Source organism: Trichosurus vulpecula, chromosome 6 (assembly GCF_011100635.1).
Source record: "Trichosurus vulpecula isolate mTriVul1 chromosome 6, mTriVul1.pri, whole genome shotgun sequence".
Classification (NCBI taxonomy): domain Eukaryota; kingdom Metazoa; phylum Chordata; class Mammalia; order Diprotodontia; family Phalangeridae; genus Trichosurus; species Trichosurus vulpecula.
Window position 1 is genome coordinate 222,491,024 of NC_050578.1, and position 19,277 is coordinate 222,510,300.

Sequence of the window (19,277 nt, forward strand, 5' to 3'; positions counted from 1 at the left end):
AAACCCCAAATGAACAAAAACACAAACCACCAGTCCCTGCTCTTGAGAAGCTCACAGCTGACATAACCTATGGTTTTCACAAGAACCCTACGAGGTAGGCAGAGCTGGATTTCTTATCTCCCAGCTGTTTTGCCTCAGTTTCCTCATCTGTAAAAATGGGAATAATAACCATAGCACCTGCCTCCTAGGGTGGTTGTGAGAATAAAATGAGATGATGTTTGTAAAGTGCTTCACAAACCTTCAAGTGCTATGGGATTGCTAGCTCCTTTGTAGATGGAGAGAGCTTTGAGGGGCATGAGAAGAGCTGGGCTTTGAACTCATTCCTCAGCCCAGTACCTCTGGAGCGCTGGTTGGCACAGTAGATAGAAGGGCAGACTGGGGGTCAGGAAGAGCCCACGTTCCTATCCTGCCTCAGACACTCTCTAGTTCTGCGACCCTGGGCACGTGACTCTCAGCTTTGGTTTTTTCATTGCCCTCTATGTCATAGTGGGATTCTTTTGATGAACGAGCTGAACGGGTTGGCCTCAGAGGCCCCTTCCAACTCTCAAATTCTGCGATTCTGTCAAGGCAGTTGGGGAGATCCATCATTTGAGTCCCTTTATATAACACAGATCCTGCTCCCTCCCTGGGCTGATATTGTGGACCAAATGAGACACAAGCAGAAGTGACTCCAAACAGGGAGCTAAGACGACCTTGATAGCATCATTATTTTTCTGCATGTCGTCCCTGTCCATGGTCCACTCCTCCTAGCAAGAGCTACTTTTACCCCACTGAACTGTCCTTCCTCGGGGCTTTGAGGAAATAGGCAGACAGAGGTTAAGGCACTGGGTCAGAACCACACAGCCGGCATGGACTTGAATCTCAGGCACTCTGGCCCTGTGGCCAGCTCTCTCTAGCTATTCATGATGCCTCTTAGCTCTAATATGATGAAATTTAATAGGCATCAATGTAAAATTTTACAGTTGCTACACAAATATAGAAATGATATAGGCATGCTAGACATTATTTAATTTCTAAAAAGACTGTGGCATTTTGTGACACGGTGGCCAATAAAGCTCATGTCATGTAAGGTCACATTAATAGAAGGAGGAAAATGATAATAGTCTTGGCATCCTGTCTCTTGGTCAGACAGCCTCTGGAGTATTGTTTTCTCTTCTGGATGCCATATTTGGTAGTCGCCAGCTGAAGATATTGCAAAAGACAAAGACCAAGATGTTGGAAAGACAGTGCCTTAGGGTCATCAGTTTAAGGTACTAAGCCTGGAAAAGAAGACTTGAGGAAAACATGGTCCCTATCTTCAGGCATTTGGAGGGTTGTCAGATGGAAGAGCAACTATTATTAGAGTCATTTTCTTCCCTTGGCCCTAGGAGACAGCTAGGTGGTACACTGGACCTGGAGTTAGGAAGGCCTGAGTTCTAAACTTGCCTCTAACACTGGCCAGCCCCGTGACCCTGGGCAAGTCACTTAACCACTTTCAGGCTCATTTTTCTCATCTGTAAAATGGAACTAATAATGTAATGGCACCTGCCTCCCAAGGTGTTGTGAGGATCAAATGGGATTACATACTTAAGGTATTTTACAAATGTTAAAGCCTCCAATGAAGAGGACTATTTGCCAAAGAACCTTTTTGGTCTATGTGTGATGATGGCTCAGCTGGCATGCGGTGATTTATAGTCATGAAGCATTCTTCACAATTATCTGAAATTGTTGGTAGGGCTTGTGTTTACAGGAGTGGAGGTGACGTGTCACATGACAGTGGCTCAGACCTCAGCCCAGGTAGTTTTATCATCTTTTCAGGATTCAGAACTATGCGTACACATACACACATATGTGCACAAGCGTGTACATACACATGTCCCGCTGGCTCCACTTACTATCTTGTTCCAGTTGTCTAGAGAAAACAAAAAAAAAAGAAAGAAACAGATATCTATTGTGTGCATACTATACACCAGGCACTGAGCTAAGCACATTTATATAGCTACATAAATGCTAGATATGATGATGATGGTGATGGTGATGATGATGGGGTAATGGGTGGATGTTTCAGAGAGGCTGATTTCAGGATTTAAGGAAAAAATTTCTAAAAACTATTGCTGTCTCAAAGTAAAATGGTCCATTTGGGGAGTCATTGGGATTGCCTTCATTACATTAATTAAGCACCTACTGTGTTTTAGGACCCTGTGCTCGGCAGGGTTTTGGGGTAGGGGGGAGGTGAAGGTGAGGAGAGAGTGGAAATATAAATATAAATTAGATGTAGTCCCTGCACTTAGGTAGTTTACCTTTAATAAATGGTTCAAGTCCTTCCTCAGATACGTATAAACTGTATGACCTTTTTCAAATCACAAGCTCTCTGGGCCTCAGTTTCCTCATCAGTAAAATGAGAGGGTTGGATTTCATGTTCCCCAGGACCCACTTCAAGCTCTAAATCTAGATCGGTTTACAATCCAGGAGACAACTGACGTTGACTGGAGTGTAGACCCCCGCAGAGCGGCTGGTTCAGTGCAGAAATTAATGAGTTATGAATGGCAGCAACCTCACTCCTCTGAGAAGGGCCCTGGCTCCACTTCCCAGTGCGTTCAGCCTGTGTTTCTCTAGCTCCCCGAATGCCTGGAAAACTCAAATAACAGGAATCATATTTATTTTTGCCTGGCCCCGTCTGCTGCTGCTCAGTTTTGACAAAAGAGTTAGGTGACAACTAAACAAGCTGGGATGTGGAATTTATTTTTAAAAAGCCAGCTCTAGGTTTTGGCACAGACGCAGCCTTGCCTCCTCCCCCTCCAAGGTCCCTGCTTTGATTGATGGGAGGAATAGAAACCCTGAGGCCCCAGGAGAGCTTGAGGCACTTAAAGAGGGTGGAGGGGCTCATCAGACAGGGCCTGAATGGGACTCAGTGGAGTTTGGGGCCTTCCGTCTATCATTTAGGGTTTCATTAACCATGTCTGATGAACGGGATAACTCAGTAAGGTTGAAGGGTCATATTTGCCCAGAACCCCCACTGCCAATGTGGTAGATAATGGGAGTTTGCTACCCTGTGTACAATGGGATGCTATGTAGTCCACCAATGAGTGTTAGTAACTAGGTGCCTAGTGCCGTGCTCGGCACTTAGGGGGACAGAGGAGTCCTACCAAATTTGGAGCCAAAAGACATGGTTTCAAAACCCAACTGCACAACTTGCTAGATATATGAACATGGGCAAGCCACTCTGGGGTTCAGTTTCTTCTTCTGTGAAAAGAAGGGGCTGGACCCGATGACTCCTTATGGTGGCCTTCCAACTCCAAGTGCATGTTTCAACGTTCCCTGTCCTCAGTGAGTTGACAGTCTAGTTGGGAAGACAAGGCCCAGCTTTTTTCCACAAAGCTTGACTGCGCCCTTATTTGTGATGTGAGGCCCCATGTTCTATCCTATAAAAGAAAGCGATGAAAAGAAGACAATAAAGCAAAGATCTTGACCTCAAGGTGCTTACAGGAGAGAAAGCCCAGGAGTTCAGTTGCACAGAGGATTCCCATTGAGAAAACTCCCTTTATTTTGTTCTGAACTTGAGAGACACCAGATAATACAAGCATTTTCACACATGTGGTTTCACTGACCCCACTATCTTAATCTGAACTTAAAAAACACTGAATAAATGAGCGTTCCCATACACATAGCAGAAGAGGAGAGAATTATACATGAAATAGCAAATCTTTATTGAATAGAACTTGATTTTATTTTGAAGTGTATAATAAATTCAGGAAACTCTCTGTAGCAATGAAGATTGATTGTCCAATTAACCAGTGTGTGTTTATTAAGCACCTACTGTGTGCTATGTATTGACCCTGAGAATAAAAGTACAGAGAATGAAAAAATCCCCACTTACAAGGAGCTCACATCCTAAGAGATCAGACAAGTACATATGTAAGTATATGCAAAATAAATATAATGAATGTGCATAAATGTAAAGTAGACAGATATAAAATAGTTTGAGAGAGAGGGCTCTAAAATTTGTTGGGATCAGAAAAGGCTTCATGCACAAGTCTGTCCCCTGAAGGAAGAGAAGGATTCTGTGAGGCCCGAGTGAAGAGAAAGTGCATTCCAGGCATGGGGGATGGCCAGTGTAGTGGTGTGGAGATGGGCCATGGAGCATCCAATGGGAGGAACAGAGAGAAGGCTAATTTGTGAGCATCCCTATGTATGACTGAGTGGGTGAAGGAGCAGGTAATAGGATTTAAAGAGAATGTTTGAGAGAACATTAACATTGACGCTGGAGTCCCTTGATAAAAGGTTGGAGAGGACAGGAAACCAGCATGCCCAGTGCTGAATTCCTTGAGAAATGAGGGACAGTGACCTGAAGGCTCATTTATAACAGACACCATTATCTGGATTAGGTGGAATGTTTTTTAATACTTTGAACTTTGAGGGGGAGTGAGGAAAGGGAGCAAGCATTTATTAAGCACCTGCTGTATTGCTAGACACTGTGCTGAGCATTGCTGAGCAATAGTGGCAGAAGGAGAGTCTAAAAGGAGCAGTTAACAGCATTCAGACCCCTGCGCCTCCAGGGCCAGGGTATGTTTGGGAGTGGGAGGTGATAAAAGTATAGCAGTGGTAGAAAAGGAATGTCAGGGATGTAGTGTCATGAAGGGCAAGTGGGGCCTTGGTAAGGATAAGCAGATGAAAGAAGGAATGTGAGAAAAAATCCAAACAAAGAGAGTTGTCTTCCTTATGGAATCAGAATTCCAGAGGGCACAGTGGAAGTGTCAGAGAGGAATATGAGTGGACTAGGGTCGAGGAAGGTGGGGATGAGATAGTGAGACAATCATAAAGGACCAGTGATTGATTAATACAGCAACAGAGAGAAACAGATGGTAGGAAATTGTTAGCTATTGAGATGGTAGTGGGTGGCAGATGAAAAATAATGCTCCCAGTTTCCAAAAGGTGTTGCTGCTGGGGTATAGGGCCTAAGTCATTCTTGCCTGCTAGTCCTCTGAGGGGGCGATGTTGTAGCCAGTTTCCCCACCCAAGGGGGTCTGGGTCTGGTCTGGGTCAAGGTCTAGGTCTAGGTCTAGGTCAGCTCCAGCCCATTGCTACTCCTCCTGGGGGGTGGGTCAGTAGATTGGTGGTGCCGCTACCTCTAGGTTCCCTGAGCTGGCAGAAGGTACTGGGACAGGCCTGGGTCCTGGGGTCACCTCAGCTTGTTGCCTGTGAGTGCTGCTATTCCTACTGGGTGGCTGGGAGGGAGAATCAACAACTGTTTTGTGATTTGTGGTCTTTGAATGTTGCTAGGGGATACTAAATGGTTAGGTAACTAGCCTAGGGCCCCCTGGCTACTCTACAGTCAGAGATCAAATTTGAGCTAGGTCTTCCTCAGTCCATCAGTAAACATTTATTAAGCACCTGCTAAACTGCACTAATTACTTGGCACATTCTCTCTTGGCTTATACCAGGCTAAGACTTGTTATAGAACAAGAAATCAAGGCAGAATGTGAGCACGTAATGAAAGCTTGAGCATTAAGACTATTCAGAAGAGTCCCAAGTCCTAGAATTTCAGAGCTGGACGAGACCAAAGAGGCGATCTAGTGTAGCCCATCCCTGAAAAGGGATCCGCCCTACACCCTATCTGACAGGTGGCCATTACTCCTTGGCTTGGAGACTTCCAGTAAGGGGGAACTCATGTCCTCTCAAAGTGTCTGTCTTCTCCCACATCTGAAGAGTCCCAAGCTCATCTTGAGGCAGCCTCATTCCATGTTTTGGATTGTTTTTTTCCTGTTGAATCCTATTCTTCATAATCCCATTTTGCGGTTTTCTTGGCAAAGTTACATTTCCTTCTCCAGCTAATTTTACAGATAAGGAAACTAAGGCAAACAGGTTTAAGGTGACTTGCCCAGAGTCACACAGCTAATAAGTGTCTGAGGCGAGATTTGAACTCAGGAAGATGAGTCTTCCTGAATCCAAGACCCTGTGCTCTCTCTTAGCTGCCCAGCACTAACTGTTAAGAAATATTCGTATTTACTCCAGACCCACCTCTCAGTAGCTCCCACCTCCTACTGCCCTTTCTGCCCTCTGGGGCAGAATCTACTCTCTGTTCCACCCAACTACCCTTCAGATACTAGAAAAGGTCTATTAGATTCTATGTTCCTTGAGGGCAGGGCTGCCTTTTGTCTCTTTTTGTATCCTCAGTCCTTAGCTTGGTGCCTGACACATATTAGACCCTTAATACATATATATATATCGATTGATTGTTTATAGTACATTATAAATGCTAAACCATTTGGTTGAGACAATATTATACTCTAGAAATGGGAGATTAGGAGGTGGGAATGTGAACCAGGCCCTGAAGGATGGGTGGATATTGGTTTGGTGGAGGGCATAAGACCCTAGGCTGGGGGAAAGCCTACTTGAACCACTCCAGGGAGGTAGCCCCAGGCTGTGCCAGTGAAACCTCTTTGCCCTTTCGCTCTTCTTCATCAGCTGTATTGAACCAAAAAACTCTTAAACCGACATTGCAAATAGTCATGCACCCAGAGCCAGTAGTCCCTCCAGCCTGTTTGTCTGGCACCCGGGGCACTCTGGCTCATTTCACACGCTGCCTCTTCCTATGGGGTCCGGTGGGCTAGTGGGCCTGTCAGTCTGTATTTTCAGAGCTGTCATGACATCCAGTGTTAATTTAGATCCAGACAGTAGAAGAGGTGGCATATAGGTTACTCCTCGGCCCCAAGGGGCCTGCTCTATTTAACTCCAGGGAGAAGAATAAATCAACACAAGGCTTGCTCTCTCTCTAGCTGCCTCCTTCCTCAAATACTAAAGGCTGATTAAAGTTGCCTCACCTGGCTTGGTGCTTCCATAAGTTTCAAAAACAAACAAGCAAAAATACAACGCATCCCAAACTCACGAGAATTGGGTTTCTTTTCCCTGCAGTCTATTAACACAAGTCTCTTCCTGGCTCTGAGAAATGTGAATTGTCCTGTCCATGGTCCTGGCTCTCAGGAGCTGGGGATTATCTGTAAAGGCTCCCTGCCGCAATCCACCAAGGCTAAGCTGATTTGGAGTTACAGAACATCTGCCCCCTCTCGCTGGAGCTTGTCCTAAGCTTTCTAAGGATTGCAGTAGTGTCTGGTATTATTATTAGTCAGCATTTATAGGGTGCAGATCTTAAGGTTCACAGAGCACTTTCCAAATACCTCATTTTGTCCTCACAACAAACCTTGGAGGTAGGGGCCATACTTATCCGCATTTTACAGAAGAGGAAAATATAAGTCACTTACCTGGGGTCACACAGCCAGTAAGTGGGTGGCTGGATTTGAAGTCTTTCTGAGTTTGAGCTCAAGTCTTTCCACTTTGCCACCACGTACCTGCTGCCTCTTCCTCCTTCTCCTTCTCTGTTAATACCTGATGTTTGTATAGGACTTTGAGGTTTGCAGAAAGCTTTGCATACGTTATCTCATTTGATCCTTGTAGCATGTTATTTCACCCATTTTATAGGTGAGAAAACTGAGACCTTGAAAAGTTAGGGTCTTTGCCCGTAGTTACACAACCAGTATGTGTTTTCATGTGGCATTTGAATTCAGATCTCTCCTGATTCCAGTGCCCATATTCTTTCTACTATACCATGATGCACTTACTGGGCTGTAAAGGGGTGTGTGTTTGTGTGTGTGTGTGTGTGTGTGTATGCACACTCATTTACTGTCTCTGTTAATAGAATGGGAAGAAAGAAATTTCATTCTAATCAGAAAAACCTGCACTGCTGGGATGGTCCTGAAAAATAGAAACAGGGGTCCAGTCCTCTGTGGATTGTAATTTTTGGAAATTTGTTCAACCCACATGGACAGTAATTTAAGGAGAATGAAGAGTTCCCAGGATCCTTCCCTAAAGCCACAACTGCTGATTCATAGAGTCATAGATTCTCGGGCCAACAAGGGACCTTAGAAGTCCAACCGCCATTTGAAAAAATGAATCCCCTCTGTGTATCATCCAGTCTTAAAACTTGGCAAGCTCGCCACCTTCCAAGGAAGCCTGTTCACTTGTTGAGTAATTGATTGGCAGCAAGCTGTTCCTTAGACTCATAGTAGCAGATTTCCAGTTGTGACCTTAGAGTTCATCTAAGTCTAACCCTTTTATTTTGCCTCTGAGGAAACTGAGGCACAGGAAGTTTAAGCAACACACCTGTGGTCAGAGAAGTGCTAAGTAGCCAAGCCAGGAATTAAACAAAAGTCTCTTGATTCCAAAACCAACCTTCCTTCTGCCACCCCTTTGGCTCTCTTATACAGAGCTAAAATTAATTTATCTCTGCATGACTCCTATTCATTGGCCCTGTATTTGTACCAAACCCATTACATACCCTGGAAGTGGCTTTTTAAAATCTACTCTCCTCTGCCATTTTACAGATAAGGATTCAAGGACTAGTTGACCCAGGTAGATGCATTTAGTCCATATATCCAGCAATAATAGAAATGTAAAATATAGACAATTTACAGGTGCCCGAGGCTGATATTGGGCCACAGCTGAAAGAGTAGCTTTTAAATGAAGACATTATGTGGATATCTGTCCATTGTAGGGCTTTGTATCCTATGGACATTCAACTAAGACTTCACTAACAGCTGGACCTTCTGGAGCTAGGCTCAGTTTTGGCCACCCCTGGCCTTCTGACCCTGCTTGCACTGAGACCAGTTTTGTGCTATCATTGTAGGGATGCCGAGAGGACAGAGCGGCAAGCTGTCCCACAAGCCAACCATACAGACCCCTGTCAAGAGTGTGGCCGCATGGGCCCTGGACATACCAGGGACTGCTCCCGGCGAGCCCACAATGATGCCTTTGGCTTTGACAGGCCTGAGCAAGACGATGAGGAACGCTACGGCTTCCAAAGGGACCCTCTGGAGGGGAAGCAGGAAAGGGGGAAGTCCAAGTCCCCCTACCCAGCAGCTGAGGCAGACTCCTTCTTTGTGGACTTACCCAGTGGTCCCAGGGCTCAGTCAGCCCAGCCTCAGCTAATGGAGAGGAACGGCGTGCTGCCTAGTTCCTTTGGTGGGGGCTCTGGGCTTGGGGAGCAGAATGGTACTGGTGGGTATAAGAGGGTAATCCATCCCCGAACCAACCCCGAAAAGCATGCCCAGAGGAGGAGTAACATGGCGCAGGTGGAGAACTGGGTGAAGGTGCAGAAAGGAGACGGCAAAAGGTCAGTAACAGACCAGGGCTTTGAGCCATGGTTTCCCCACCCCAACCCCCAGTGAACAAATCCAGTTCTGAGGTTGATTCCTCAGAGAGCAGACCCCCGTAGGCCAAGAGGGTTGCAAATACCTCATTCACCCTCCCATCTCAAGGCACTGCCTTTGTATATCCCAGAAATATTGGAAGCTCTTAAAGTAAATACTGTCCCTTTTTTCATTAACAGCCGGGAAAGGAGGAAACGCCTGTTCAGTATTTACATTAAACCTTATCATCTCCTCAGCCAGCCTCTTTTTAATTAATTCAGAAATCCATATAACACTTGAGGTTTTGGAAGTGCCACTTCTAACACTTTGGTTTAATTAGGAGGTATTCTGAAATTTGAGGAATTCTGGGTCACCTTGTCCCTCTTCCTGTCCCCTAAAGTCTGTCTTTATTTAAGTTGTGAATGGATGAGATAGTACCATAGCACCTTTCCCCGGGCAATTTAAGTCAGGAGTTCTTAACCTTTTTGAGTGACATAGATGCCTCCCTTGGGAAGGCTGGTGAAGCCTGTTCTCAGAATAATGTTTTTAAATGTGTAAGATGAAAATGCATGAGATTACCAAGAAAGCCAATTATTTTACCATAAAAGTTGTCAAAAAAAATCTTTTTAAGTTTCTAGACTTCAGGTTTGAGAACCCCGGATTAAATATTCTTTGTTATATGGGATGACTCCTGGAGTGAAAAAAAGGCAGGCTATAGGGGAAATTTCAGCAATGGAGAAACAAAACATACCAACAAAAAATGTATTTAAAAGAAACAAAAATCCCTGATTAGATCAACCCTTTCCAATTAAACAGACTTCTTAAATATTAGTGCCGTCTTTTGCTCTTCCACCATCTTTTCCAAATGTTTTTCTCCTCCAAATACTCCCCATGGAGTCATGTCTTATAACAAAGGAAAAAAAAGAGAAAAGAAAGTAGTCCAGCAATGCAGAGTCTGACTGTATGCCACAGCCTGCAAAGGAGGGAGGTGGGGAGGTATTTTCTGCTGTCCTTTTGGGGGGCCAAGCTTGGTCATTGTAATTGCACAGTTTTGGTTTCATTTCTGCTTTGTTTTTTGTCAAATGGACTTCCAAAAACAAGTGAAGAAAGGAAAAGCAGAAAAGATGCCCATTGTTCATTCACACACCAGCCCACAAGCCTCACTGGGGTCTGCGGAGGCTGGCGTGCTGGCATTGGAACTCAGAGTGAACGGCAGCTGAGCCCGATGAAAACATTCTAAATAGGCATCCTTGAGTCTGTGCATTCATAAGCCCTGTCTCCTCTGCCTCTGCTCATTGGGGATGGTGGAGCTCCCTGGAAAAGGGAACAAACTGGAGGGTCAGGTATGAGTGCCATTGATGGTCTCAACCAGCGGGCCAGGGCTTGATCTCAGAAGCTGCAGGTGCCAGGGGTGGGTAAGTGATGGTATGGGTATGAGCCCCACTTGTTGGGAGATGAGGCGAGGAGAAGGAAAGATAGCAGCTGGGGTTTTTGTTTTCCCAAAGTAGATTTTTTTTTTTTACATTGCTGCTGGGGGCTGCTGGGCTGCTGACCTGTTCTTCTCTCATCTTATTTCTTATTGAAATAGAAAAAAGTATGAGGCTGCCTGCTAGCTTAAGGAGAACAGGGTTTCCTGCTGATAGACTGATTTGGGGGACTGACAGCATCTTGGAGTAGTGAGAGCTGGATAACAGTTAGAGGGCCTGGGATCAGATCCTGGCATGGGCATTTATTAGCTGTATGACCTTGCATAAGTCCATTAGCCCCTTTTAGCCTCAGTTTTTCCCATCTAGAAAGTGGGGTGGTTGGGCCAGATGATGTCTGAGGTCCCTTTCAGATTTTACTCCCTATGATTTTATGTTCAGATGCTGAAGAAAGGATGGTTTGACTTTCCCGGGTCCTGTTATGACTGATGCCATCCTGTTGACTTGTCATTATCATTTTATTCAGTATTTACTTTACTGTGTTTATCTTCGTAGAATTTCAGAACCAGAGGGACCTCAGAGGCCAGCTGCCATGGAGGGCTCCCTTCTGTGGCTTTCTCAAGGAGAACGCTTCTGTTATTACACAGCCCGCATAAGGCAGATACTTGTTGGAGTGGAACGGAATTGAATTACTAGGAACTTGCCCCAGGTGGTTCAGCAGACTGAGCCCCTATGGCTCAGCCCTGCTTCCGCATGAAAGCAGGTGCAGGAGCTGAGACCAGGGCCAGGTCAACGAAAATACTGCCCTCCCCCTTTCCTCACCACAGAGAAGTGGTGAGGAAACCCAAGTTTTCTGTGTTTAGTGTCCAAGTCTTGCCAAAGGCCTGCTGGGCCGCAGAACCAGTTTTAATTCATCACGAGCATCCAGGCTTCTCTTGCAGCCTAGAAAAAAGTGGGCATTCATTTGTATCCAGCACCTTGCTCCCCTATTTCTACCTGCCTGCCTTCATGATAAAAGCTGATGATGATATAGCAAGAGATGCTTTGGCTGGAGGACAAATGACAGAATCCCTTCCCTTCCTTGGCCGCACCCACCTGGGCTAAGTACAATGCCCTGGTCCGTTCTAGAATTATCTGTATCCCTTCTCCTATTGGTTCCCTTCAATGGCTAGGGCGGCTCCCCTCATGTCTGACATCAAGGCTTGTGCTCCTAGGACCCATGCTCTGAACTCATCAGCCTTCTTCTGCAGGGAGAAGTCTCTAGAGAAAAGTCAGAGGAAGGAGTGTCTGTGGGATAAAAGAAACCCATACACAGACTCAGCCTAGTTTTTTTCTGAATAGGGAGGTGGGAGGGCATCAGACATACTTCCCACACTTCCCAGTTTTCCCCAGGGGCTGAAAGAATGACGGTTAACAAAAGTCTGTGTTAACAAATTTTTCAGTGTGGGAAACATACCAATAGTTGTCAGGTCATTTTGGCATCTCCTTGGTTAAAGAGCTCCAGCCCTGCTTCCCTTCATCTACCCATCAACCACCTACTGCTAGGTACTTTCCTTAGCATGATTTTTTGAGGGAATGAAATTCCACCATTTGTTAAATAGCATACCACACCATCTAGTGGTAAGCAGCTGAGCTCAGCAGAAAGGGCAAGTCCCCCTAGTTATTACTCATAAAGTGCTCTAAGTTTTGCCAAGCCCTTTATATACATTATCTCATTTGCATCTCACAGCAACCCTGGGATTGGCTGATGGGATGTAGATGCTATTATTTTATCCCTATTTTACAAATAAGAGAACTGACTTTGAGAGAAGGTGAGTTGTCCAGGGTCACATAGCTGATAAGGCAAGATGTGAACTCAAGATGTTATAGACACCAAGTCCAGTGTTCTACCTACTATGCCACCTAGCTGCCTCTTGACCTCCATATCTTTTTTTAAATTTAATTTTTTTTTCAGTTAACAAAAATCTACCTCCCCCCAATGAAAAAGAAAGGAAAGCAACAAATATGCACAGTCAAGCAAAATAAGCATTGGTCATGTCCAAATAAAATATACCTCAATCTGCACCCTGATTCCATCCCCTCTTTGTCAATCAACTAGCATTTATTAAGTACCTACTATGTGCCAGTCACTGTGCCAAGCACTGAGGATACAAAGAAAGGTAAAAAATAAACAGTCCCTGGTCTCACAGAGATAACAGTGCAGTGGGGGTGTCAGAAGGTAGGCAGCATGTTTCGTCCTGAGCCCTTTATCTTAGTATCAGCCCCTATATCTAATCAGTCAGGTTATCTAGGTCTTCATCCTTTCTTCCTCTCTGAGCTTGTGTGCTTTGATGATTGGTAGTTAAGGGAACGGGTGACCACATCCACCACCTTTTTCAGTTGCCTCAATTCTAAGCACTATTGTGTAAGACCCAGGTTTGAGGTTGTACAAGATGAAGAGTCAATAGGATAGATGCCATTTCTGAACTGGCCAGATGCAGAATTTGGCGTCTTGGATGTCCTGTAACAAACACTGCCTTGCACGTAGGCTCCAAGGTTCTGAGAAGTTTTCCGCCTTTCGTTGACTATTCCCCAGCCTTGCTGACAGTAATCTTTTCACCTCTATTCATCATCCACATTTATTAACTCACATATGCTTAAAGTTGGAAAGAATCTTGGAGGTCATCCATTCCAACTCCTATCCCAAAATAAATCTTGTCTACAATGAGTGGTCATCATAGAGTGGTCATCTGCTCCTGCTTGAACAGCCACAGGGAGGTCACTAGTTAGTAATACAGTCAGTTCTGTTGTTGGATAACTTGTGTTATGAGAAAGTTCTTTCTTGTGTTGAACTGAAAACTGCCTAAATTTTTGAGCCAAGGAGTGATGTGGTTAGACCTGTGCCTGAGGACTATTAATTTGGTTACCCTATGGAGGATGAACCAGAAAAGGAGGAAATTAGAGACAGGGAGACCAATTAGAAGCCTTTTATAACAGCCTGGGAGAGAGGTGATAAAGACCTGAACTAGAGGGGTGGCCATTTGAGTGAAGAGAGGAGGACAGGCAAAAGAGATAATGTGGAAGTAGATTTGGCCACTAACTGGTTATGGGGAATGAGGGAAAGGGAAGAGTACAGGATCACGCTAAGGTTTCAAACCTGGGTGACTGGAAGGATGGAGGAGCTATTGGAAACAAAGAAGGGATGGCTTTGGGGGGAGATATAATGAGTTCCTTTTTTGGATTGTTGAATTTGAGATGCCCATAGAATATCCAGGTGTGGTAATATAGAACTGGAATTCAAGAGAGATTGGGAATATCTATATCTATATATACCTATATATGCATGCATAGATAGCTAGATCAATAGATTGATTCAGGAGTTGACTGTATAGAGATCATAATTGAAATTTATGGGAGCTATTGAGCTTCACTTTCCAAAGGAAGGAGGGTTAGAGAGGGAAAATCCCAAGACAGTCTTAGTGTGGCAGGCAAGAGGAAGTGATGGTCCAGTATAGGAAACTTGAGAGGGAATGATCTGATAGGTAGGAAAACAACCAAAAGAGATCAGTGTAATGAAAGCCAAGGGAGGAAAGGGTGTCAAGGTAGAGGGAGGGCAGACAGTGGTGTCAATAGTTACAGAGAAGTTAGGAAGGATATGAACTGGGGGTGGGGGAAGGAAGCCATTGGATTCGCCTTGGATAAAACAGCTTCATTCAAGTGATGCAGTAAAAAGTCAGATTTCAAGGGTTTGAAAAGAATGTAAGAGCTGAAAAAATTAGTATAGACAACTCTTTGTTTGGCTATGAAAGGGAAAAGAGATATAGGCAGATAGCTTGAAGAAATGGCAGTTAAATGAAGGTTTTTCAAAGATGTGGGATGTTTGTAGGTAGCAGGAAAGGAGCCAGTGAATCAAGAGAGATTGAAGATAAGAGAGATAGAGAATAAGAATGATCAAAGAGGAAACTCTTGGAAGAGATTATGAGATCAGGAACACAAGTGGAAGGGTTAGCAAGCAGAAGAAGGAAAGAGTCAATTAGGGAAGAATAAAAAAAGTTGGTGTGGACCAATGAGGGTCTGTTTGAAATTAGTAACAAATTTGTCATGAACCCAGTCATCATGGTTGTGTGGCTTTCTCTAGCTTTAGGGTAGGTATGGAGATGGGGAATACGAAGGGTTGGGGTTTGATAAGATGAAACTGCCAGTGGTGCACTGGGGCGAGGGCCTCGAGGGTAACCAGTAGTGTGTTGTTTGAACTGGTCAATATTAGATGAGACCTGTGAAGAGACAGAAGTGGAAAGACAGAGTGGGGATGATGGACTTGGGAGAACAAAGAGAAATAGACAGGCTGGTGGTCATAATGAGAATAAAGAAGAGATTTTTAGGAAGAATGAGGCAGAGGGAGAGATTGCAAGATAGCAGGTTGTGGTCAAAGAGGAATTTCAGTATTCTTATTCATAAAGATAGATTGGCCGTACATGGGCAATGGCTGGATCACATCTTGGAGCATCCCTCCATACGGCCGAGGTGGAATAGAGATGGAGGTCATGAAAGTTTAGGTGGTTGAGCTGGGAGGCCGGGTGATTCAAGAAGACTTTAACATTTATGTTGCAGGTGCCAAGTATTTGAGCAGAGATTGGGCTGAAGAATAAGTCTACCAGGCTTCCTAGAACAAGTACTGATTTCATCTAGGTCTTGAAGAGTGTGTGGAATTTCATGAAGAATAGAGAAGCAACGATGCTTTGGTGGGACGAGACAGAAAAAGCAAGCCCGCACAAAGCAATGAGATGATGGGCTTGGATAAAGTGGATGGCACATTTAAGGGGAATAGAGAAAAGTGAGGTTGAGACGAGGTCTCATGCTAGAGAGTTTCGAGTTCCATGCTAGCCTTTCCATTTAGCCCCACTCTTTATCCTCTAGGCAGTGGGGAGCCACTTAGGGGTTTTGAACAGCAGAGTGATGTCAGGAAAGCCAGGATTGAGGAAGATTACTCTAGTAGTCTAGATTAGAGATGAAGAGAGACTAGAAATAGGGAGACCAAAAGGAGACTATTGCAATAGTCCAAGTGAGAGTAGATTGGGACTTGAATTAGGATAGTAGCAGTAGGAGAGAAAAGGAAGATGTGAATTTGAAAGAAATAATAGGAGTCGTTCATCATTTTATGTTTTAATTTATTTAACTTTATGTTCTTTATAGAACACTTTCAACTCAATAAACATTTATTAAGCATCTACTATGTCCCAGGCACTGTGCTAAGCACTGGGGATACAAAAAGAGGCACTTTCTTCATTGAGGTAAGTAGAGTACAAGGATTATTATCCCCATTTTACAGATGAAAAAAATGAGGCCCAGAGGAGTTAAATGACTACCATTAGAACCAGAATTAGAACCTTAGGCATTTTAACTACAAGTCAGAGCATTGTCCACAATTCCACACTGACCCCAAGAGTGCCAGGCAACTCACTGGATGCTAGGGATGAGGGAGAAGGAGTCAGAGGTGATTCTGAGGTGTCAGGAAGTGGCAGAATGGTGGCTCCATTAATCAAGATAAGGAAGAAGAGTGGATGAGGTTGGGGGAGATGCTAAATTCCATTTTAATCATTGAACATGAGCTAGTGCTGGGGGAGAGGAAGACCAAATGGAAGTACTCTACAGGCAGGTGAAGATGGAGAATTGGCACCAGGGGGAGAATCCCTGTGAGAGAGAGCATGGAGTAATTCTTATTTCACATCTCTTCTCTTTACATAGGGAGTGTTCCAGCTAACCTGGACTCCTCATCCCTCCATCATCCCGCCCTGTCCTCTCCCTCCTCTGGGGACCACTCCGTTCCTCAGTCACGTTCCCTTCCCTTCTCAGCCTTGAAGGCCCATCTCAGTTTCCTGACTTCATGAAGTTATCCCAGATTCCTCCTACCCCACCCAGTAAATTGATCTCTTCTTTCTCAAACTTTCTTCTTGGAAAAATGATTATTCTTTTTCTTCTTTGTTCACATCACATTTTACCTTATGTCATACCTGTGTGTGTATAAACACACACACACACACACACAGAGGAATTTGCTGTTTTATTTATTGGTGCCTTGCCTGTAGTAGATGCTTAATAAATGTATATTTTATGGAATTGGAGAGAGAGATTTTGTCCAAAGTAGATGCTTAATAAATGTTTATTTTATGGAATTAGAGAGATTTTGCCCATGGTAGATGTTTAATAAATGTATATTTTATGGAATTGAAGAGAGAGCTTTGGCCCAAAGTAGATGCTTAATAAATGTGTATTTTATGGAATTGGAGGGAGAGATTTTGGAGTTGCCTCCAAAGAGATAAAAGGTTAAAGAAATGGTCATGGGTTTAGGGTTTTAATCGTTACTAAAATTCTGATCTGTAGGACCGTATTCTTAACATGCAAGACTGTATAAAGATGAAACAACACTGGTGGCCATGCCTTTGTATGGTTATTTCTATCTGTTTTCCTCCAAGCCTGCTGACTGACAGCTGTGATTAAGTTGACTGACGAGCCCCTTCTGTCTTCTCTTCAGCCTTGTCTCAGACCAGATACGATTCCTCCAGCAGGGTCCTGGCCAGTCCCTGTCCTTCTCAGAGAACTACCAGACCCTGCCCAAGAATACCCGCCATTCCTCAGGCAGTTCCCCACCTCCACTCCGCAACTTACCCAGTGATTACAAATACGCCCAGGACCGAGCAAGTCACTTGAAGATGTCCAATGAGGAGCGTCGGGCTCACCGGGATGGCACTGTCTGGCAGCTGTATGAATGGCAACAGAGACAGCAGTTCAAGCACGGGAACCCCACAGCCCCCATCTATGCAGGCTCCCCAGAGTTTGCCGACCAGGGCCGGAGCAAGAGCATGCTGGAGGTGCCTCGATCCATCTCTGTGCCACCATCCCCATCAGACATCCCTCCCCTAGGCCCACCCCGGCTCTTTCCAACACGGAGGCCACACACGCCAGCTGAGCGGGTCACTGTGAAACCTCTGGAGCAGAGGCGGAGTGTGGACATTTCCCTAGGGGGGTCCCCCAGGAAGGTCCGGGGCCATACTCTTAAGGTGAGAACGGGGAAATCTCTGCACAGCCCACAGCACCCCTCTCCCCATTCTACATTCCCCTACCCTTGTGCATTCCTCTTGCTGAGATTAGACTGGAGCTTGAAAGCATTGGCCCCTGTGTGCCAGAGGTTTGAGCCACTGAAAAAAGAGTGTTTATGCTATATGATAGTATTATGGTTACTTAGCCTTGAACAAGTTAATAACTTCTCCACGCCCCAGTTTGATTGGCTATAAAATGGGGATGATTTGTACTTGTTTTGTTTATACTTTTTTTTGTTAAGACATACTGTATAGGTCTTCTCTTGTAGAATGTTAGCTTCTTGAGAGCAGGGATGTTTTTGGTGTTTTATCTCTAGTGTCTAGCACACTGGCTGGCACATAGTAGGCTTTTAATAAATGTTTGTTGATTTAATGATAATTTTTGCCTATTTCATGGGTTTGTTGTAAGGATGAAATGAAATCGTGTGATTTCAATCAGTCATTCAGTCAGTCAATGAGCATTAAGTGCCTACTGGGTGCTAAACTTTGGGGATAAAAATAAAAGAAAAAGATAGCTCCTGCTTTCAAGGTGCTTGAGAGTCTAATTGGAGAGATGACATGCCAACAACTATAGACAGGATAAATTGGAGATAACCAATAGAAGGCAACTAGAGAAATTCTCAAGAGAGACAGGCAGTGTGATGGAGGCATTAGACCATGGGCTCTGGAGTCAGAAAGATCGGGGTTGGCATCACCTTCACAACTTCTATCCTCAGGGAGGCATTTTTGGGGAAGGTCAGAGCAGGTACTTTGTGTGAGCATCATGGTAGTAGTGGTGGTGGTGATGGTGGTGATCTCCTCCTTTTTTTGATGGAGTTCCACTAGAAATGGGTCTGGGACAAGTCGCTAGCCTGCTGTTATTTAATGTCCTATGGACCATCACACAGGTGGAGGCTCATATGATCCTCTCCTAGGGTTGGGTAGCTCTCTTGTCCTTCCAGAGGGCTATCATGTCTACTGTTTCATTTTCTCATCACAGCAGCCCTCTAAAGTAGCTGTTAGTAAAATTATCTTCATTTTCTGGGTGAAGAAACTGAGTCCCAGAGAGGGGAAGGTGATTTTCCAAGGGTAGATGGCAAGCTAATAGGAATTGTGATGCTGTATAGTGTTGGGCTTTGAGCTAGAAAGTCTTGGGTTTGGATCCTCCTTATGACCTTGACAAGCTAGATGACTATGGGAAAGTCTTTAAACAAAGTCTCTGATCCTTTTTTTCCTCATCGTAAAATGAGGGGGTTGGAATGAATGATCCTTTCCAGTCCTAAGCTTTTCCTCTTGGGAACCCCTCTCTCCCAAATCCTAGCCTCATGCTGCCTTGTTTTTCCCCTGCCCAGAGGGTGACATTACATTCTTCCTATGGCCGGGGTTGTTCTGTGTGTGATTCCCCCATCTTCCCTTCTACAGAACTCCTCCCATGTGGACAGACGCTCCATGCCGTCCATGGGGTATATGACACACACTGTTAGCGCTCCCAGTTTACATGGAAAGTCGGTGAGTAACCATGGGTGGGGCTGAGCCAGTTGGGGAATGGGGGATGCTGGTGGGAAGCTATGTTGTTGTTGGGGTAAGAGCAGGGAGAATTGAAAAATTGTACTGAATTCTCTCCCAGGGCAGATTCT

The 19,277-nt window shown here is 44.7% G+C and overlaps 1 protein-coding gene across 4 annotated transcripts in view; it reads left to right on the plus strand.

Annotated features, from left to right (window-relative positions):
• Positions 1–19,277, plus strand: part of PLEKHA7 (pleckstrin homology domain containing A7) — a 245,303-nt gene that overhangs the window by 183,577 nt on the left and 42,449 nt on the right. For all 4 annotated transcript variants that reach the window (XM_036763072.1, XM_036763071.1, XM_036763070.1 and 1 more), the window contains 3 exons: positions 8,660–9,145; positions 17,097–17,622; positions 19,063–19,149. In XM_036763072.1, the coding sequence (XP_036618967.1) occupies positions 8,660–9,145; positions 17,097–17,622; positions 19,063–19,149 (1,099 nt within the window). The remainder of the gene's footprint in view (positions 1–8,659; positions 9,146–17,096; positions 17,623–19,062; positions 19,150–19,277) is intronic.